We start from the raw sequence: 15,342 nt of genomic DNA on the forward strand, positions 1-15,342 counted from the left end.
TCATGACCTGAGCCAAAGTCAGACACTTAACTGAGCCACCCAGGCGCCCCTCCAATAGATACTATAAATGTGTTAGAAGAGTTAGTCCTTGAAATGAAACCTGAAGTGAATCCCTTGGAAAAATGAAGACCTTGTCTCTTTTAGGAACTCTATGTTTTTGGTGGAGCAGGGGTCTAGAATATAGTCCTAATGGCTTTGTATGATTTCACCAAATTTAACAAGCTTTATTTGTGTCACAAAGTGGTGTGGTAGAAAAACCATGGGTTTTAGAGTCAAATGTGTCTGGGCTTATGTGCTCCTTCCACTAATCATGAGCAGTGAGACTTTCTGAAAGTTTCTTGATTCTTCCAGACCTCAGTTTTCATATCTACAAAGTGAAATGACCATTGCGTACAGGTCAAGTGTCTCACAAATCGCCCACCCCTCAGTCATTATAAATATTGTTATGGATATTATTCCTAAGTTAAAAGTGTGTTCTCATTTTTTAGTTTGTGCTATGAAGACCTTCAATTATGGCGGATGCTTCAAACTTGACTTTGGCATCTGTGTTTCACATAACGCCAACAGCCAGCCATGAGGGAGTGTGGCCTGTTGAATCATCTTCCGTGCTTAGGAAAACATTGGTGTAAAGCATGTTTGTGTTTTAAACTTTAGGAGCTGCACAGGTTATTGAAGGTGGCCAAGTGGAATATAAGCCTATTTTAGGCATTCGGTATATGTGGTGGTACCATTTGATTGGCCTCATCTGGACTAGCGAATTCATCCTTGCGTGCCAGCAAATGACTGTAGCCGGCGCACTTGTTACTTGCTATTTCAACAGGTAGGTCTAGCGTGTGGCTCCTATTGATTTGTCTATGTGCTTCATGTTGGGTGTCACAAAAGATATTTTGGAGTCTTAAAAGCAGTTGGCAGAAAACTAAGGTAAAAATTGGAGCAGGATGCCTATTTGGTAGTGAAAAGAAATAGTATACCTTAAATTTGTCACATTTCCAAGCTCTTTTGCCTTGAGCTAGAAAATTCAGAAGGAAGCAAAGCAGGGGCATAACCAAACTACTTAGAATTGAAAGACAGCTGAAAGGAAAGGTTGACTTCGGTAAATATTCATTCTCATTGTCTTCAAACTTAAAAAAAATTACCGGTCTATTTGGAACACATGTCAGTAAGTTCTGCGAGCATTATTTTATCCTAGCTAAGTGAGAATGTCTTCTTGGAAAACTGTTTTAATGTTTATTTATTTTTGAGAGAAAGAGAGAGAGGGCGCATGTGCAGGGCCGGGGCAAAGAGAGAGGGAGACAGAGGATCCAAAGTGGACTCTGCGCTGACAGAAGAAAGCCCAGCACAGGACTCAAACCGGGGTCAGGGGACCCCAGAAAATAATTTTTAATCCTAAGGAAATTGTATACAACTCTAAAATACAGTTCGTGTTCATATAGTTAAATACTAGTGAGTTAATGACTTCTTTGTTCACCGTGACACTTATTTAAATGTTTTCACCCCATTACCTCATCAAAATAACTGAGGACTCCCCACCCCCCCCCCAAAAAAAATTTTTGTGTGTGACTCTCCATGGGGCAAAGAAAAAACCACAGGCAAGTGGAGCAGGCCAGGACAATGACAGGGTTGGACTGAGAACAGGAAGTTTACTCCCAATAGGGCTGATCCTCCTCTAATCTTTCAGACCAAATGAGCAGATAAGCATGAGTATTCATGGGGGTAAGAAAGTCAACCAGGGATGATTCATCCCAGTGAGCAATTACCTCCCGACAGTAAGGAACCCCGTGGGTGTTAATACGAGGGTGCTGTTTGGGAGTCTTCGTCCCTACAGACTCTGTGGGACGCACACAGGGGCTGTAGCCCTTGGCCTTGAGAACCTCTGCGCCCCTGGGGGTGGGTGGCATGTGCCGCTTGCTCCTGAGTATGGGAGCAAAGATTATTTTAACCACATTGGCCAGCAGGTAACTTATGTCTGTCTGATAGCAGTGATTTTGTGTTATCTTAGAAGCACAAAGCCAAATCATTTTCGATGAGGGTTTCGCTTTACACTTCCAGTGAAGCATATATCTGTGTCTCCTAACCCCTCCTCCCCCTCCTCCTCCTCCCACTCCCCTCCCCACCAAACCCGAAAGAATGAAAGAGGAGGCACGAACACACCAGGACAGTAGGAAATGACAGAGAGAGGAAACACCAACCAAATGACGAAAGCTGGAGAGAGGATGGATGGGTAGCGACTGAACCGATTGCATAAACCTAAAAAGGTCTGTCTCTGGGGTGAGGAGGTGAAAATAAGATACAGGCGGACTTGAGTCACAAAAATTCCAGTCAAAAAACTGGAATTCAAGTGTGAAATGTACTTCTGAAGGTTAGCTACAGGTCTTCCTAAAGAGTAGTTAGGCTCCAGGGCCCTTCCCCCAAACCAGCAGAAGACAGGTGCTTTGTTCTCTGGAGAGGTAAAGCAGAAAGGGTCTGGACTTGGGGCATCTGGCACAGCTGAGGTTGGGGGTGAGGCTGTGTACTGAAAGAAGGGGGAATGAGTGAAAGGGGGGTCCTGGTGAAGAATAGTGAGGACCCCCTCCCCCTCACTGCCACCACCAACACGCATTCCATGGCTCAGCTCCTAGGATGTTGAGAGCAAGCAGGTTGATATCCTGCTCTCACCTCCACCCCCACCCCCACAAGAGATTAGAGGATTCTTTGGAGAAATTACCAACCCAAAGTAAGGACCTACAGGTAACCTGGTTGGGGCAGAGGGAGGAGTCCCTCAGTGAAATGATTCCCTGACTGAACCAGACAGTGAAACTCACCAGGCAACTGTCACCCCTCATACAGAGCTTCCAATTCTTTCTTTAGGGCCTCAGTCTTAAATATGGATTGGTAGCCAGTGATTCTTAAACATTCACAGAAAGCCTCTGGTGAACGAAAAAGTTTGAAATGAACAAAACAAACAGAGGGAATTAGGGAAAATGGAGACAGAGCAGGCACTAGGAAAAAAAACTGCAAAAAAAAATGAACTAATAATATTCTCAGAAAGAACAAAGAAATACTGCATCCATAAAATAAGTACCAAAAAAAAGGAATGAAATACCTCTTAGTAATTAAAAATATGATTGCAAAAGTGAAATTTTTCTATTCAAGGATTAAAATATAAAATTAAATAATTTTTCCAGAAGGTACAGCAAAAGGACAAAGCAAATGGAAAATAAAGGAAAATAAATAAAGTTAGAGGAAACATTTTGGAGACCCAATATCTGACTAATACGAGTTCCAGAAATAGAGAACAAAGGAAAAAGAAGGGAGGAAATTATCAAAGAAAATTTCCCAGAGCTGGAGGACATGAGTAAAGGGGAAGATCCCAGAAGTTTCTAAAGGGAAGACTGGATCACAGGCAAAGGATCAAGAACTAGAATGGGGTCTGATGTTCAACAGCAACTCTGAAGCAGGAATACAATGGAGCAAACAAGGAGAGATTATTTCCCAATCTAGAATTCTATGCCTATTCATACTGTCAGTCAAGGGTAAAGGAGAATAAAGTCATGTTCAGGACTGCAACATCCCAAAAGACTTCACTCCCCATATCCTTTTTTAGAACGTGTTCTGCTCTGAAATGGACAAGTAAACCAGAGAGGAAAACATGAGTTTCAGGAAATGGGCTCCAACACCATAAAAAAGAACAGGGAAATCCTAGAAGGGTAGCTATGTAGCAGGTATAAAAAACATCTATGGGGTGACTGGGTAGCTCAGTCAGTTAAGCATCTGACTGGATTTTGGCTCAGGTCATGATCTCATCGTTATGAGATCGAGCCCTGCATCAGGCTCTGCACTGGGTGGAGAGCATGCTTGAGATTCTCTGTCTCTTTCTTCCCCTCCCTTGCTTGCTTGCCCAGGAGCACTCTCTCAAAAACAAACAAACAAACAAACAAACAAACAAACCTAGTCCAAGGAGAAGCAGGAGAGCAGTGGACTCCAGGAGGCATGTCTCCAAGGAGGAAAAAAAGGGAAAAAAGAAACTAAGAGAATACCAGATGTATTTGAACATGCAGAGGAAAGATTTACACTTTGGTGAAGCATTCAGTAAAGCCAATGGGAAACCAGACAAAATAAAAAATGTGAAACAATTATTAACTTCAGGAAAACCCAAAAGTTGCGTAGGAAAGGAATTATAATCAGAATACAGTACTTGGTTTATAAGTCAATAAAGATAAATATATAATTTTTTTAAAGAATATACTACTTAGATCAGTTGTGAATCTTATATATGGATAATGTAAACACTAAATTTTAACTAAAACATACTCAATGGTAAAAGATTGAAAGTTTTTTCTCTAAGATCAGGAACAAAAGTGCCCTCTCTCACCACTCCTATTCAACATAGGACTGGAAGTCCTTGCCAGAGCAACAAAAAGAAATAAAAGATATCTAAATCAGAGAAAGAGGTAAAATTGTCTTTGTTTGCAGATGATATGGTCTTATATGGAGAAAAATTCTAAAAACTTCACTAAAAAACTGTTAGAACTAATCATTGGATTCACGAAAATTGCAAGATACAAAATCAACATTGCAGAAAACAGTTGTGTTTCAGTATTCTAACAACATATTGGAAAAACAAAACAATCTCATTCACAATAGCATTAAGAACAATAAGATACTTAGGAATAAGTTTACCGAGGAAGTAAACAATCTGTATCCTGAAAACCGTAAAATTTTGATGAAGGAAATTGAAGAATACACAAATAGACATTTCATGTTAAAATGTTCATACTGTCCAAAGCCATATATAGAGTCAATGCATTTCCTATCAAAATTCCAATGTCATTTTTCACAGGAAAAAGAAAGCAATTCTAAAACGTGTGTGGTATTAAAAGATCCTGAATAGCCAAAGCAGTCATGAGAAAGAAGAACAAACCTGGAGGCATCACACTTCTTGATTTCAAATTATGCTTCAAAGCTATAGTAATCAAAACAGTGTGGCACTGTCATGAAAATGACACATATAGATCAGTGGAACAGAATCAAGAGCCCAGAAAGGGAAAAGGATAGTCTCTTTAATAGGTGTTGGGAAAACTAGTAACTATAGACGAATGAAATTACACCCCTATCTTATATCACAAAAAATTAATTTGAAATGGTTTAAAGACTTAAACATAGGAACTGAAACCATAAAGCTCCTAAAGAAAACAGGGACAAAGCTCCTTGACATTGGCCTTAGCAATGTTTTTTTGAATATGACACAAAAGCATAGCAACAAAAGCAAAAACTACAAAAAAAAAAGTGAGACTACATCAAACTAAAAAACTCTGCACAGTGAAAAAAATAATAAAATGAAAAGGGAAAAAACATTTGCACATCAAATATTTCATGAGAAGTTACTATCCAAAATATATGAAGAACTCATATAATTCAATAATAACAACAACAACAAAAATCCGGTTAAAAACTGGACAAATGAACTGAATAGATATCTTTCCAAAGAAGACATATAAATGACAAACAAGTACATGAAAAGGTGTTCAGCATCACTAATCATCAGGGAAATGCAAATCCAAACCACAGGGAGATATCACCTCACACCTGTTAGAATGGCTGTCATCAAAAAGAGAAGAGATAAGAGTGTTGGCAAGGATGTGGAGAAAGGGAGCCCTTGTGCACTGTTGGTGGGAATGTAAATTGGTACAGCCACTATGGAAAAACCAGTATGGAGTTTCCTCAGAAATTAAAAATAGAACTACCATATGATCCTGCAATCCCACTTCTGGGTATATATCCAAAGGAAATGAAAATAGGATCTCAAAGAGATATTTGCACTCCCGTGTTTATTGCAGTTTTATTCACAATGCCAAGCTATGGAAACAACCCAGATGTTAATCAACAGATGAATGGATAAAGATGTGGTGTATACACACAATGGAATTTTATTCAGTCATGAGAAAGAAGAGAATCTTGCCATTTGTGAAAATATTGGCTCTTGAGGGCATCATGCTAATAAGTGAAATAAGTCAGAGAAAGACAAACACCATATGATCTCGTTTATGTGCAGAATCTTAAAAAGCGAAACGGAGAAACAGAAACAGAGTGGTGACTAACACGTGTTGGTACAGCTGGGGGAAATGGGCAGATGTTGATTAAAGGGCATAAACTTCAAGTTAGGATGAATAAGTTCTAGGGATCTAATGTCCAGCGTGGTAATAATAGTTAATAAGACTGTATCATATACTTGAAAATTGCTAAGAGGAGTGCCTGGGTGGCTCAGTCAGTTAAGTGTCAGACTTTGGCTCAGGGCATGATCTCACCACTTGTGAGTTCGAGCCCTGCATCAGGCTCTGTGCTGATAGCGCAGAGAAAATTGCTAAGAGAGTAGAACTTAAATGTTTTTACCACAATAAAGAATGTAATTATACGACATAATGGGGGTGTTAGCTACTGCTGTGTTGGTACTCATGTTGCTGTGTGTAAGTATAAGATCAAACACCGCACACCTTAAATTTGCACAATGTCATCTGTCAGTTATATCTCAATAAAGCTGGGGGGGAAAACCCTAAAAACTTCAATATAATTATATTGAGAAGGGGCAAATGGGAAGATGTTTAGGTTGTATAAGAGAAACAATCAACAAACATCTTTCAAAGTGAGAAGTCAGTAGACAATATAAGAGGCTGAAAAAATAAGACCTGGCAGGAAGAATGTAATTGGGAAGCATAAGGGGAGGGTTTCAGAAGAAATAGCTAGGATGTTACCTCTGGGGAAGAAAACTAGCAGTGGGGAAAGCAAATTGCTATCTTTCCTGCTTAGCCTCATGCTATTTCACTTAAGATAGTTCATGTATTACTCTGGGGCACCTGGGTGGCTCTGTCAGTTAAGTGTCTGACTCTTGATTTTGGCTCATGTCACGATCTCACAGTCATGAGGTCGAGCCCCATGTCTGTTGTAGAGCCTGCTTAAGATTCTCTCTCTACCTCTGCCCTTCCCCTGCACATGCTCGCTCTCTCGCTCTCTCAAAAAAAAATATTTGATATATTACTTTGATAAAAATAAAATGCATGCTGACTGATTTAAGCACTGTTTCTTTATTAAAGAGTTCCACTGTCTTTTTTGCTTTGTGTCTAATTTTGAAATAAGGTTTTTCTTTATCTCAAGGTTGCCAATATCTCATTTTAGCCTGCACTCAGGGTAAGGAGTAAATATAGCCAGAATGCATTCAGCTCTGTCATTCATTTAAGCAGTAAGAGAGCTGACGAGTTCATACAAGCACCATCAAGTATCAGGATATGGCAACCTGTAAAATTTCTCTTTTACAACCATTTGCTTGAAGAGGGGTCAAGGGAGAGCCATAAAGATGTGGCTGGAGATGTGATAGAAGGAACTAGGACCGTGCAATTTGGAGAAGGGACGCTTGAGGCATGACGTCTTCATCACTTTCAAATACACAAAAGATGGTTTCCAGCTGCTCTCGATTCACTGAGAAGGAAGTGAGGGAAATGGGCTAACAGATGAGCCTGTAGAATTTAGCTAGGAGACAGATTTCCTAATCCTAACAGGAGTTGATGAGGACAGCTACAGAATCCTGTTCTTCATAGTAAAGACAATTTCCTTTTTCCGTAGAATTGGAAACATGAGCCTTGCAGGGATGTTGCTGCAAGAAACATCAGGAAAAGAGGGTCTCTTCAGGGACCACACTGTGCTCCTTTGCTTGGGACCGATTTACATTGGAGGTCATCCCTCCCATTCATGTCTGTCCTTGTCCAGGAGCCTTGGCACAAAATTCATTTCCCATCCTATTGAAGAGTTCGCACCACGAGGCTGCATCTAAGTAGAGCTCAGACTTGCCTCTAGCGCCCCGAAGTTGCCGGCTTGGCCTTCTGCTCTGTTGTCCGCAGGACTGGTAGTTGCAGTACAGTGCTTGTGTATCATGACCCGAAGCTGCTACAGGACTTGGGTGGATGGGACCATTAGCCTCTGCCCAGCGACTTGAGTTGCTGCTGTGTGCTGGGGCTCTGGCTCCCTTGCATGGGGCCGGGCACCTTTCGCACTCAGGACAGCCACAAGTTTAAAAGAAGGGAGAAGCTGGGCTTGTGGGGCACATCCTGGAGTCCTCTACCCTCTCCTGCTACCCAGGTCTTTCTCATGCCACGCCCCCAGAATTGGGGTGGCGGGGGCTCCACACGGAGCAGGCTCTAAAGACGGAAGGTAGGCCTGACAGGAGGCCCCAGCTTCCTCATGGCTCACCGCTGGGTGGCCCAATACGCCCAGCACTGCATTGCCACCATTGCCATTCCACAAGCCAGTGCTCCAAATACAACGAAATTCAGAGATAAGTATTATTGTAAGTCCCACCAGATACACTCTGTTACTCCTTCTGGGGACGGGCTTTGCTGATTGTAAATGAGACAAAGGCCCCAGGCAGAAACACAGCAGGGAGGGATAACAGGGTGATGTTACCTTTGAACATGGAGAAAGGTCTAAGAAGAGAATGTGGGAGTCTCAAAGACACTCCACTCATTTAACCCTTTTCTGTAGGCTCGTTTCTAATTTGGGAGGGTGGGGGCAGGTCTTGAATGACTCCTGGCTCCACGAGCCGGCCTAAGTGTAAAGGGCCGCCTTTTAAAGTTGTCTCTCTCATCACATGATAACCCAGCTTCTGGAACTTCTGCATCTTCTTCCAACCAAGCTCCGGAGAGCCTGGCATGATAGCCAGGATGTGTCATGGACCACAGCAGTCACTCCGCCTGAAATGGTTAATCTCGTCCCCGCTAAACCTTCTCAGCAAGATGATGCTCAACCCCAGACTTCAAAACCTGGGGGACCAGACTCCAAAGCCTCCATTCACAGTGGCCTACACATCATTTGTTTCCCCACCAGATGGAAAGCAGGTGTTGTCCTCTTGTCACTGCACCCTCTCTTGAGCACGATAACGAGTTCTGAGGCACATAAATCTCCTAAATGGAAAAGTAAACATTCTTCCTTTAAAAAAAAAAAAAAAAAAAGCTGAGGAAAGGGAAAAAATGTGTCAGATTTTCCTGGCCTGTATTAGTCTCCTAGTTTATCAGATCAAAATGAATTCGTATCAGCAATAGCTTCCTTGGTATTTCCTATTTTCAGTAATATTGAATTGAAACACACATCACCCTTTTTGTGGGATGATTGGATTACAGTTCCTCCGCTCCCAGTATTACTTTGCACGTTCTCTTTTCCTTCCTGGATGATTTCAGTAACAGCAAAATACAGCCATTGCCAACACTTGAGACATTTCTGGCCGTATTCCTTTTCTCCCTCAAAACCTAGGCTGTTGTCAAAACCTTAATTCATCGTGACTTATTAGCAACCGGAGCAAGTTGTAGAATAATCCATTATGAAGAAACCAAGCTTCACTTGGAATCCGAGAGGTGGCTTCTCGGAAAGAGCCTCATTTTCTAGAACTGGCACCAGCGGGAATTCAGAGGGTCAGGGGAGGGGTTGCACCAGCCCTCCCTCCTTTGTTTTATCTTTCAGGTTTGGGGTAGAGTGAAGGCTGTGCCGTTCTGTTCGTTTTCAGTTTTTTCTCCCCCCGCCCCCGCCCCTGCCTGTGAAACTGACTTTTGCATTCTTGTTTGCTGTGTCATGACAAGTTCCACAAATGATTCACACTGAAGTGACCTTTAAAGAGCAGAGCAGAAATCAGCTGGATTTTAGGAGCCTAGAGCTGTGCAGAAGCCAGAATTTTCTATCCCTTAACATTAAGCTGGAGCTCACTGGTGTCTCTGTGGCTGCCTTTCCTGGTCATGTGATTCTGGTGGTGATTTTAATCACTAAGCTAATGCTGGCAGTATTTACACATGTAATTGAAACCTTGGAAATTATTATATCATCAAGCTTCTGAAAATGAGATTTATAGGGTGACTTAAAGAATTGGTGGAGGGGGAGGTGTTGTAAAGAGGGAAACGTTTATTTTAACTCATCAGTACTTTTTTTTTTTTTTTAATTTTCTGTTCTGTTTGTTTGTAGCATTGAGTGCCATGAAAAGGAGTCAGTCCAAGAAAGAATTTAACCTTAGCTACCAAGGAGTATAAAAGTTTTGCCAAATGCTTATTGCATTACTGCTTTATAAATGTTAGTACCATTGATGATTTGAACCAGAGAGAAGTTTTAAATGGTGTTTTTTAAATGTCGCCTTTTTTCCCCTGTTCCCAGAAATAAAAATGACCCTCCTGATCGCCCAATCCTTTGGTCTCTCTCCACTCTTTTCTGCTACCATCAAGGAACAGCCATAAAAGGGTCATTTTTAATCACTGTGGCAAGGATTCCAAGAACCATCCTCAAGTACATTTACAACACTCTGAAAGACAAGGTAAGGCAGCTCAGTCATGCATATTGCACGGGGTGTTTGACTTGCAGAAAAGTTAGTCACTGGAAAACTACAGCAGGTCCCTGGACAGGAATGTGAACCTGTGACAGTGGCCATTCAGCAGGCTCCAGTGTTCTTGAGCTCCCATCCCTTACCCAGCCCCTAGCAACCTTTTGGTTCCCAGCCTCTGTTTTGTTTATGGTTTTGTTTGTTGGGGTTTTTTTGCCAACAAACTGGCAGAGGTGGGGTGGGGAGGGAGTCCTGCCTTAGCTGGTTTTCCTTCTCACATAAATGCTGAACAAATGGGAGGAATTTTCACATGAAATTCACACACTTTTTTGTGGGCATGCTTTTTGTTTAAATATTAAATATTTGTATATATATTAGTATATATATATTAAATATATATTATATATTATTTAAATATATTTAAATATATTAAATATTAAACATACTAAACATATTATTTGAATACATTTAAATATATTAAATATTAAATATCATGCTTTTTGTTTGAATAAGAAAAAATACTACAAGATAGGAATAATATTTGTTTCTGTTTTAATGTAAAATATTCCTTACTCCTTTGTTTTTTAGAGGTGTCATGGGAAGTGACCTGTGTGTATATGAGGGACAGAGGGAGCTGTGTGTGTGTGTGTGTGTGTGTGTGTGAGAGAGGGAGCTGTGTGTGTGTGTGAGAGAGAGAGTTGTGAGAGAATGTGTGTAAGAGAGAATGTGTGAGAGCATGTGTGAGTGTGTCAGAGTGTGTAAGAGAGTTGTGAAAGAATATAAGAGAGAGGATATGTGTGTGAGAGAGTCTGTGTGTGAGAGAACACATGTGTGAGAATATGTGTGAGAGAATGTGTGTGGGAAAGAGTTGGGAGAGAATGTGTGTAAGAGTGTGTGAGAGTGCTTAAGAGAGTGTGTGAGAGAGCTGTGTGATTGTGTTAGAGTGTGTGTGAGAGAGTTGTGAGAGAATGTGTGTTAAGAGTGTGTGAGAGAGCTGTGTGTGGGAGAGAGAGAGGGAGAGAGAGAGAAAACGTCCTAAAGAATGAGAAATGGACAAGTTGACCTAAATCTCAGCTCAAAAGACCGAAAACTGTAGGGCTTTTGTGCCTGGGGGTTTTTCTCCTCCCTGGTTTTTATTTCCATGCACATTTGGTTATGAATGCCAGTGGAAACCAGAACACCAGGAAAACAGCTGTTCTCATGGTATTTCTGGCCTGCCAAACAAGGGAGGGTTGGACTTTTCCCAACTTTTCCGTTCTCACACAATGTTAATCTCTCCCCATCCCCACCTCCGTGCTTGTGACTTGGTCAGAGTTTCACAAGTTTACCTAATTCTAACCTTTTGGGTATAACTATGTGTCCTTGGTAAATTAGGGAGATTTTTTATTATATTTTAAATTGTTTGATATTTTTAAGTCCATAATCAAGACTTAAGATTAGCTTATCAATTAGGAATAATTGATTGAATTTCACATAAAATTATCTAGCTTCCTCATCATGAAGTGCACGTGAAGAAGCTGCCCTGATCATAGAGTATTTTCTTGTATTTCTATTGAAAGATTACATTGTAGATACTAATTATGTACCCAAATTAAAAAAGAATCAAGTCTGGGGTGCCTGGGTGGCTCAGTCGGTTGACTACCCGACTCTTGATTTTGGCTCAGGTCATGATCTCATGGTTAGTGGGTTGGAACCCCCGGTTGGGCTCTGTGCTGACAGCTCAGAGCCTGCTTGGGATTATCTTTCCCCCTCTCTCTCTGCCCCTGCCCCCCAACCTCAAAAATAAGTAAATAAACTTTAAAAAATAGAAAATAAGTGTAACTTTTTGGAAATCCTATAGTGAGGTTTTCAGGGCTAAATTTCAAGTGATAAAAATATATATGCGTTTTGGTCACTTGAAGAGGCATTCCACTTGCAAGCCAAATCTAACTACTCTGGTTCCTGCATTTTCCAATTGATCCTTCAATCTCAAGAAGGGTTTTTTTGAAGGACAAAATAGTTTTTTTTTTTAATTTTAAATATATTTATTGTATGCATCAGCAATAGATAATCACAAATTATTGAGCAGTAGGGGACCTTACCATCCTTCCTAGAGCTAGACACCTTAAACTCTGGGGCAGCAGCCTTCCCTAAATGTAAAAGAGAAGTCAGTGAATTGGTCACTTTGGCAAAGGTCCGAAGATTATCACTCCTGAGATCCCAAAAGGATCAATGGGCCAAACTCCCCTTCAGTGATGTCACTACTGTAGAAATGTGTCCTGTCTTAGGTTAAAAAGATACACTTTTCCTCAGCAGTACAGCTCCGTACCGTGTCTACAATTTAAACACTTCATACAGCCACTGTGTGATCTTCCCTACGTGAAATGGCTCATTCACAACCACAGCCAGGCTGAAAAGTATCCAGATAAAGTTTCATCCAATTGAAGTAACACTGGGACAAGAAAATGTCCATATAAGGTTGAGTGACTCCTGGGGTCCTCAGAGAGCACTATTTCAGGATTGTTTACAGGGATTTTTTTTTTTTTTTTAATCTGGGAAGTGGGTGGGACACATTGAATTACCCCTCCTCCATGAGTTTTATTAAATTATTCACTCTTGAGTTATACACATGTCCAAATTATATTTCAGAGGACTAATTTGTGCCTTGAAATTTAGCCCTGAAAGTCTCAGTATAGGATTTTTTTTTTTTTTTTTTGCAGAAAAACTTGATTCTTTTTCTTTCTTTTTTTTTTTTTTTTTAACGGGCACATAACTAGTATTTACAATGCATGGTTTTATTGTCTTTGGACATGAATTTTTCGTGAATACAAACTGGTTTGAAAAAGCAAAGTTTAATTGATGACACTCAGGGGAAGACGCAAAGAGATTTTTTTGTTTCTTACTAGAACCAGAAGGCTCAGTTTACCTTTGCTAGTAAATATAAACTAACCCATATCCATTTTTGCTGAGGTCAACAGCAATCACAACAAGGTAAGCCCACAGGAGAGACACTTCACTCATCAGTGATAATAATGGTAATAATTAGTAGCATATGTAGAATAGAAGGACTTCTCCCGCACTGAGAGAAAATTGCTACCGTGCTTCCCCAGGTGCATAAATCTCAAATAGAAACATACTGTGTGTCTGCAGAAACTGCCTGCTTGCTTCTTTCCTGTGTTTCTGACTGTTCATTTGGTTTTGATCCCGGTCCCACCAGCATAATGCATGGTCGACGCACATGTTCAGATGCTGCTTCTGCTGTTTCTGGTGTCTTGACAAATGCCTATGCCATCTCAACCAGGTACGCACCCTACCACATATCCCGGGGACACACAGAGGGGCCCTCGAGTGGACTCCATCTCTTAGGTCAGGGGTTAGCAAATTTTTCTGTAAAAGGCCAGACTGTATAAATATTTTAGGCTTTCGGGCCATTCAGTCTTGGTTGCCACTACTCAATTCTGCCGTGGTAGTAGGAAGGCAGCCGTAGACAATATGCAAATGAATGGGTATGACTGCGTTCCAAAAAACTTTATTCATGGACACTGAAATGTGAATTTCATGTAATTTTCACATGTCAAGAAATGTTATTCTTCTTTTGATTTTTTTTTCAACAGTTTTGAAAATATGAAAGTTATTCTTGAAAGCAGGCTGTCTGGTGGATCTGGTTCCTGGGCTGTAGATTATAGATCGTTACCTTAGAATCTTAGGTCATTAAAGCCATTCTTCACATTCTGAAAGAGATGTGTTTCTCTTCTCAGAAATAAAAAGGGGAGGAGCCTTTAGAAATTCCAACATAATGAGTATGTGTCAACTGAGAGCTAATTTTCAATGTCTTCTTCAAGAACTATAATTTTCCTAAAATAGGAAAAGAATTGCCTCTCTGATTTTTATATATTTCACCAGCTTTTCCCTTTCAAGCTATAAATATTCCTTTAAAAATCAGAAAAGTTATATACTGCAATTGTTTGAATTTCAACTTTTTTTCTCGAGTCTTTCAAATTGATAGAAATTTAAATATATGTTAAGTTTTTCTGTAGATAATTTAGGAAATTAATAGCCCTTAGATTTACACAAAGCAGTATTTTTCTAAGTCAGCAGACTGTTTTATAATTTAAAAGTCCACAGAAATCTCACTTAGCAAAGTATTCCTTAATATTGCCCCTCTTCCCAATAAATATAACAGCAGAACTAAAGGGACTAATTAATTAGACCATCCATGTTTAATGTCTTGTTACAAGTGGTATTGAGAATACCTTTCATTGTTCAGGGGAAAGTGTAATCTTCTTATAGTAAAGCTCTATTTTTAAGGCTGTTAAGAATTTTAGAGTTCATCTTAGATTGTATTTAGTTTTCATTTGGTTTGCTCTCAGCCAGCATGTATAAAACACAGTAAAATACGAAACAGCACCTTTCAGAATGGTGGGTTGTATAGCAAGTGAAACCAAATCCTGTGAATGTCTTGTCATGGATGTAATATTCTAGCCTCCCTCTTCCTAGAACTGTGTGCACATATCCCGACACCGACTTACTCTGCAAAGATTTTGAGATGTGTTATAAAAATATACCAATTGTAATAAAATATATACATGAAAATCCAGGCTAAGAAACACATAAACTAGAAAGACAAAAGCAATGGGACCATTGATATGCAGATATCTATGTTGTCCACATGGTCCTACAAGGCCTGTCACTATATATGTAAATTCATGTTCTTTCCCTGTCCCTCCTTCACTCATGGAAGCCTAGGGGCTCCTTGTGGATGCTGTAGGAACCAGCACTTCAGGAGAGGAGGGAAAGGGCTGAGGAGAAAGAAAGGTAGGCTCGGTCCCATACCTGCACCACCTTACCCTGCCTTCCAAACAGAACTTATCTGAGCCAGTAGTGGGATTCCACTGAAGGTTTCATTTGAGGACAGGGCTCTACTGCTAAGATACATTTGTGAACCACTGTCCTGTGTTATGTTTATGTTTATTTCCTCTGCCTTGTTATCCTAAGGGACATATGTTCTGCATTCTGAAATTTCACCACCTCATATTAACCCG

At 40.4% G+C, this 15,342-nt stretch overlaps 1 protein-coding gene across 11 annotated transcripts in view; it reads left to right on the forward strand.

Moving 5' to 3' along the window:
• SLC44A3 (solute carrier family 44 member 3) overlaps window positions 1-15,342 on the forward strand; it is a 334,651-nt gene that overhangs the window by 276,616 nt on the left and 42,693 nt on the right. For all 11 annotated transcript variants that reach the window (XR_015254888.1, XR_015254889.1, XM_086717625.1 and 8 more), the window contains 3 exons: window positions 655-820; window positions 10,159-10,315; window positions 13,518-13,601. Coding sequence is in view for 9 of the 11 variants with exons in the window: in XM_086717625.1 (XP_086573751.1) it covers window positions 655-820; window positions 10,159-10,315; window positions 13,518-13,601 (407 nt within the window). In the remaining 2 variants the exon portion in view is untranslated. The remainder of the gene's footprint in view (window positions 1-654; window positions 821-10,158; window positions 10,316-13,517; window positions 13,602-15,342) is intronic.

Source organism: Puma concolor, chromosome C1, assembly GCF_028749965.1.
Source record: "Puma concolor isolate L17-30 chromosome C1, mPumCon1.1.hap2, whole genome shotgun sequence".
Taxonomy (NCBI): domain Eukaryota; kingdom Metazoa; phylum Chordata; class Mammalia; order Carnivora; family Felidae; genus Puma; species Puma concolor.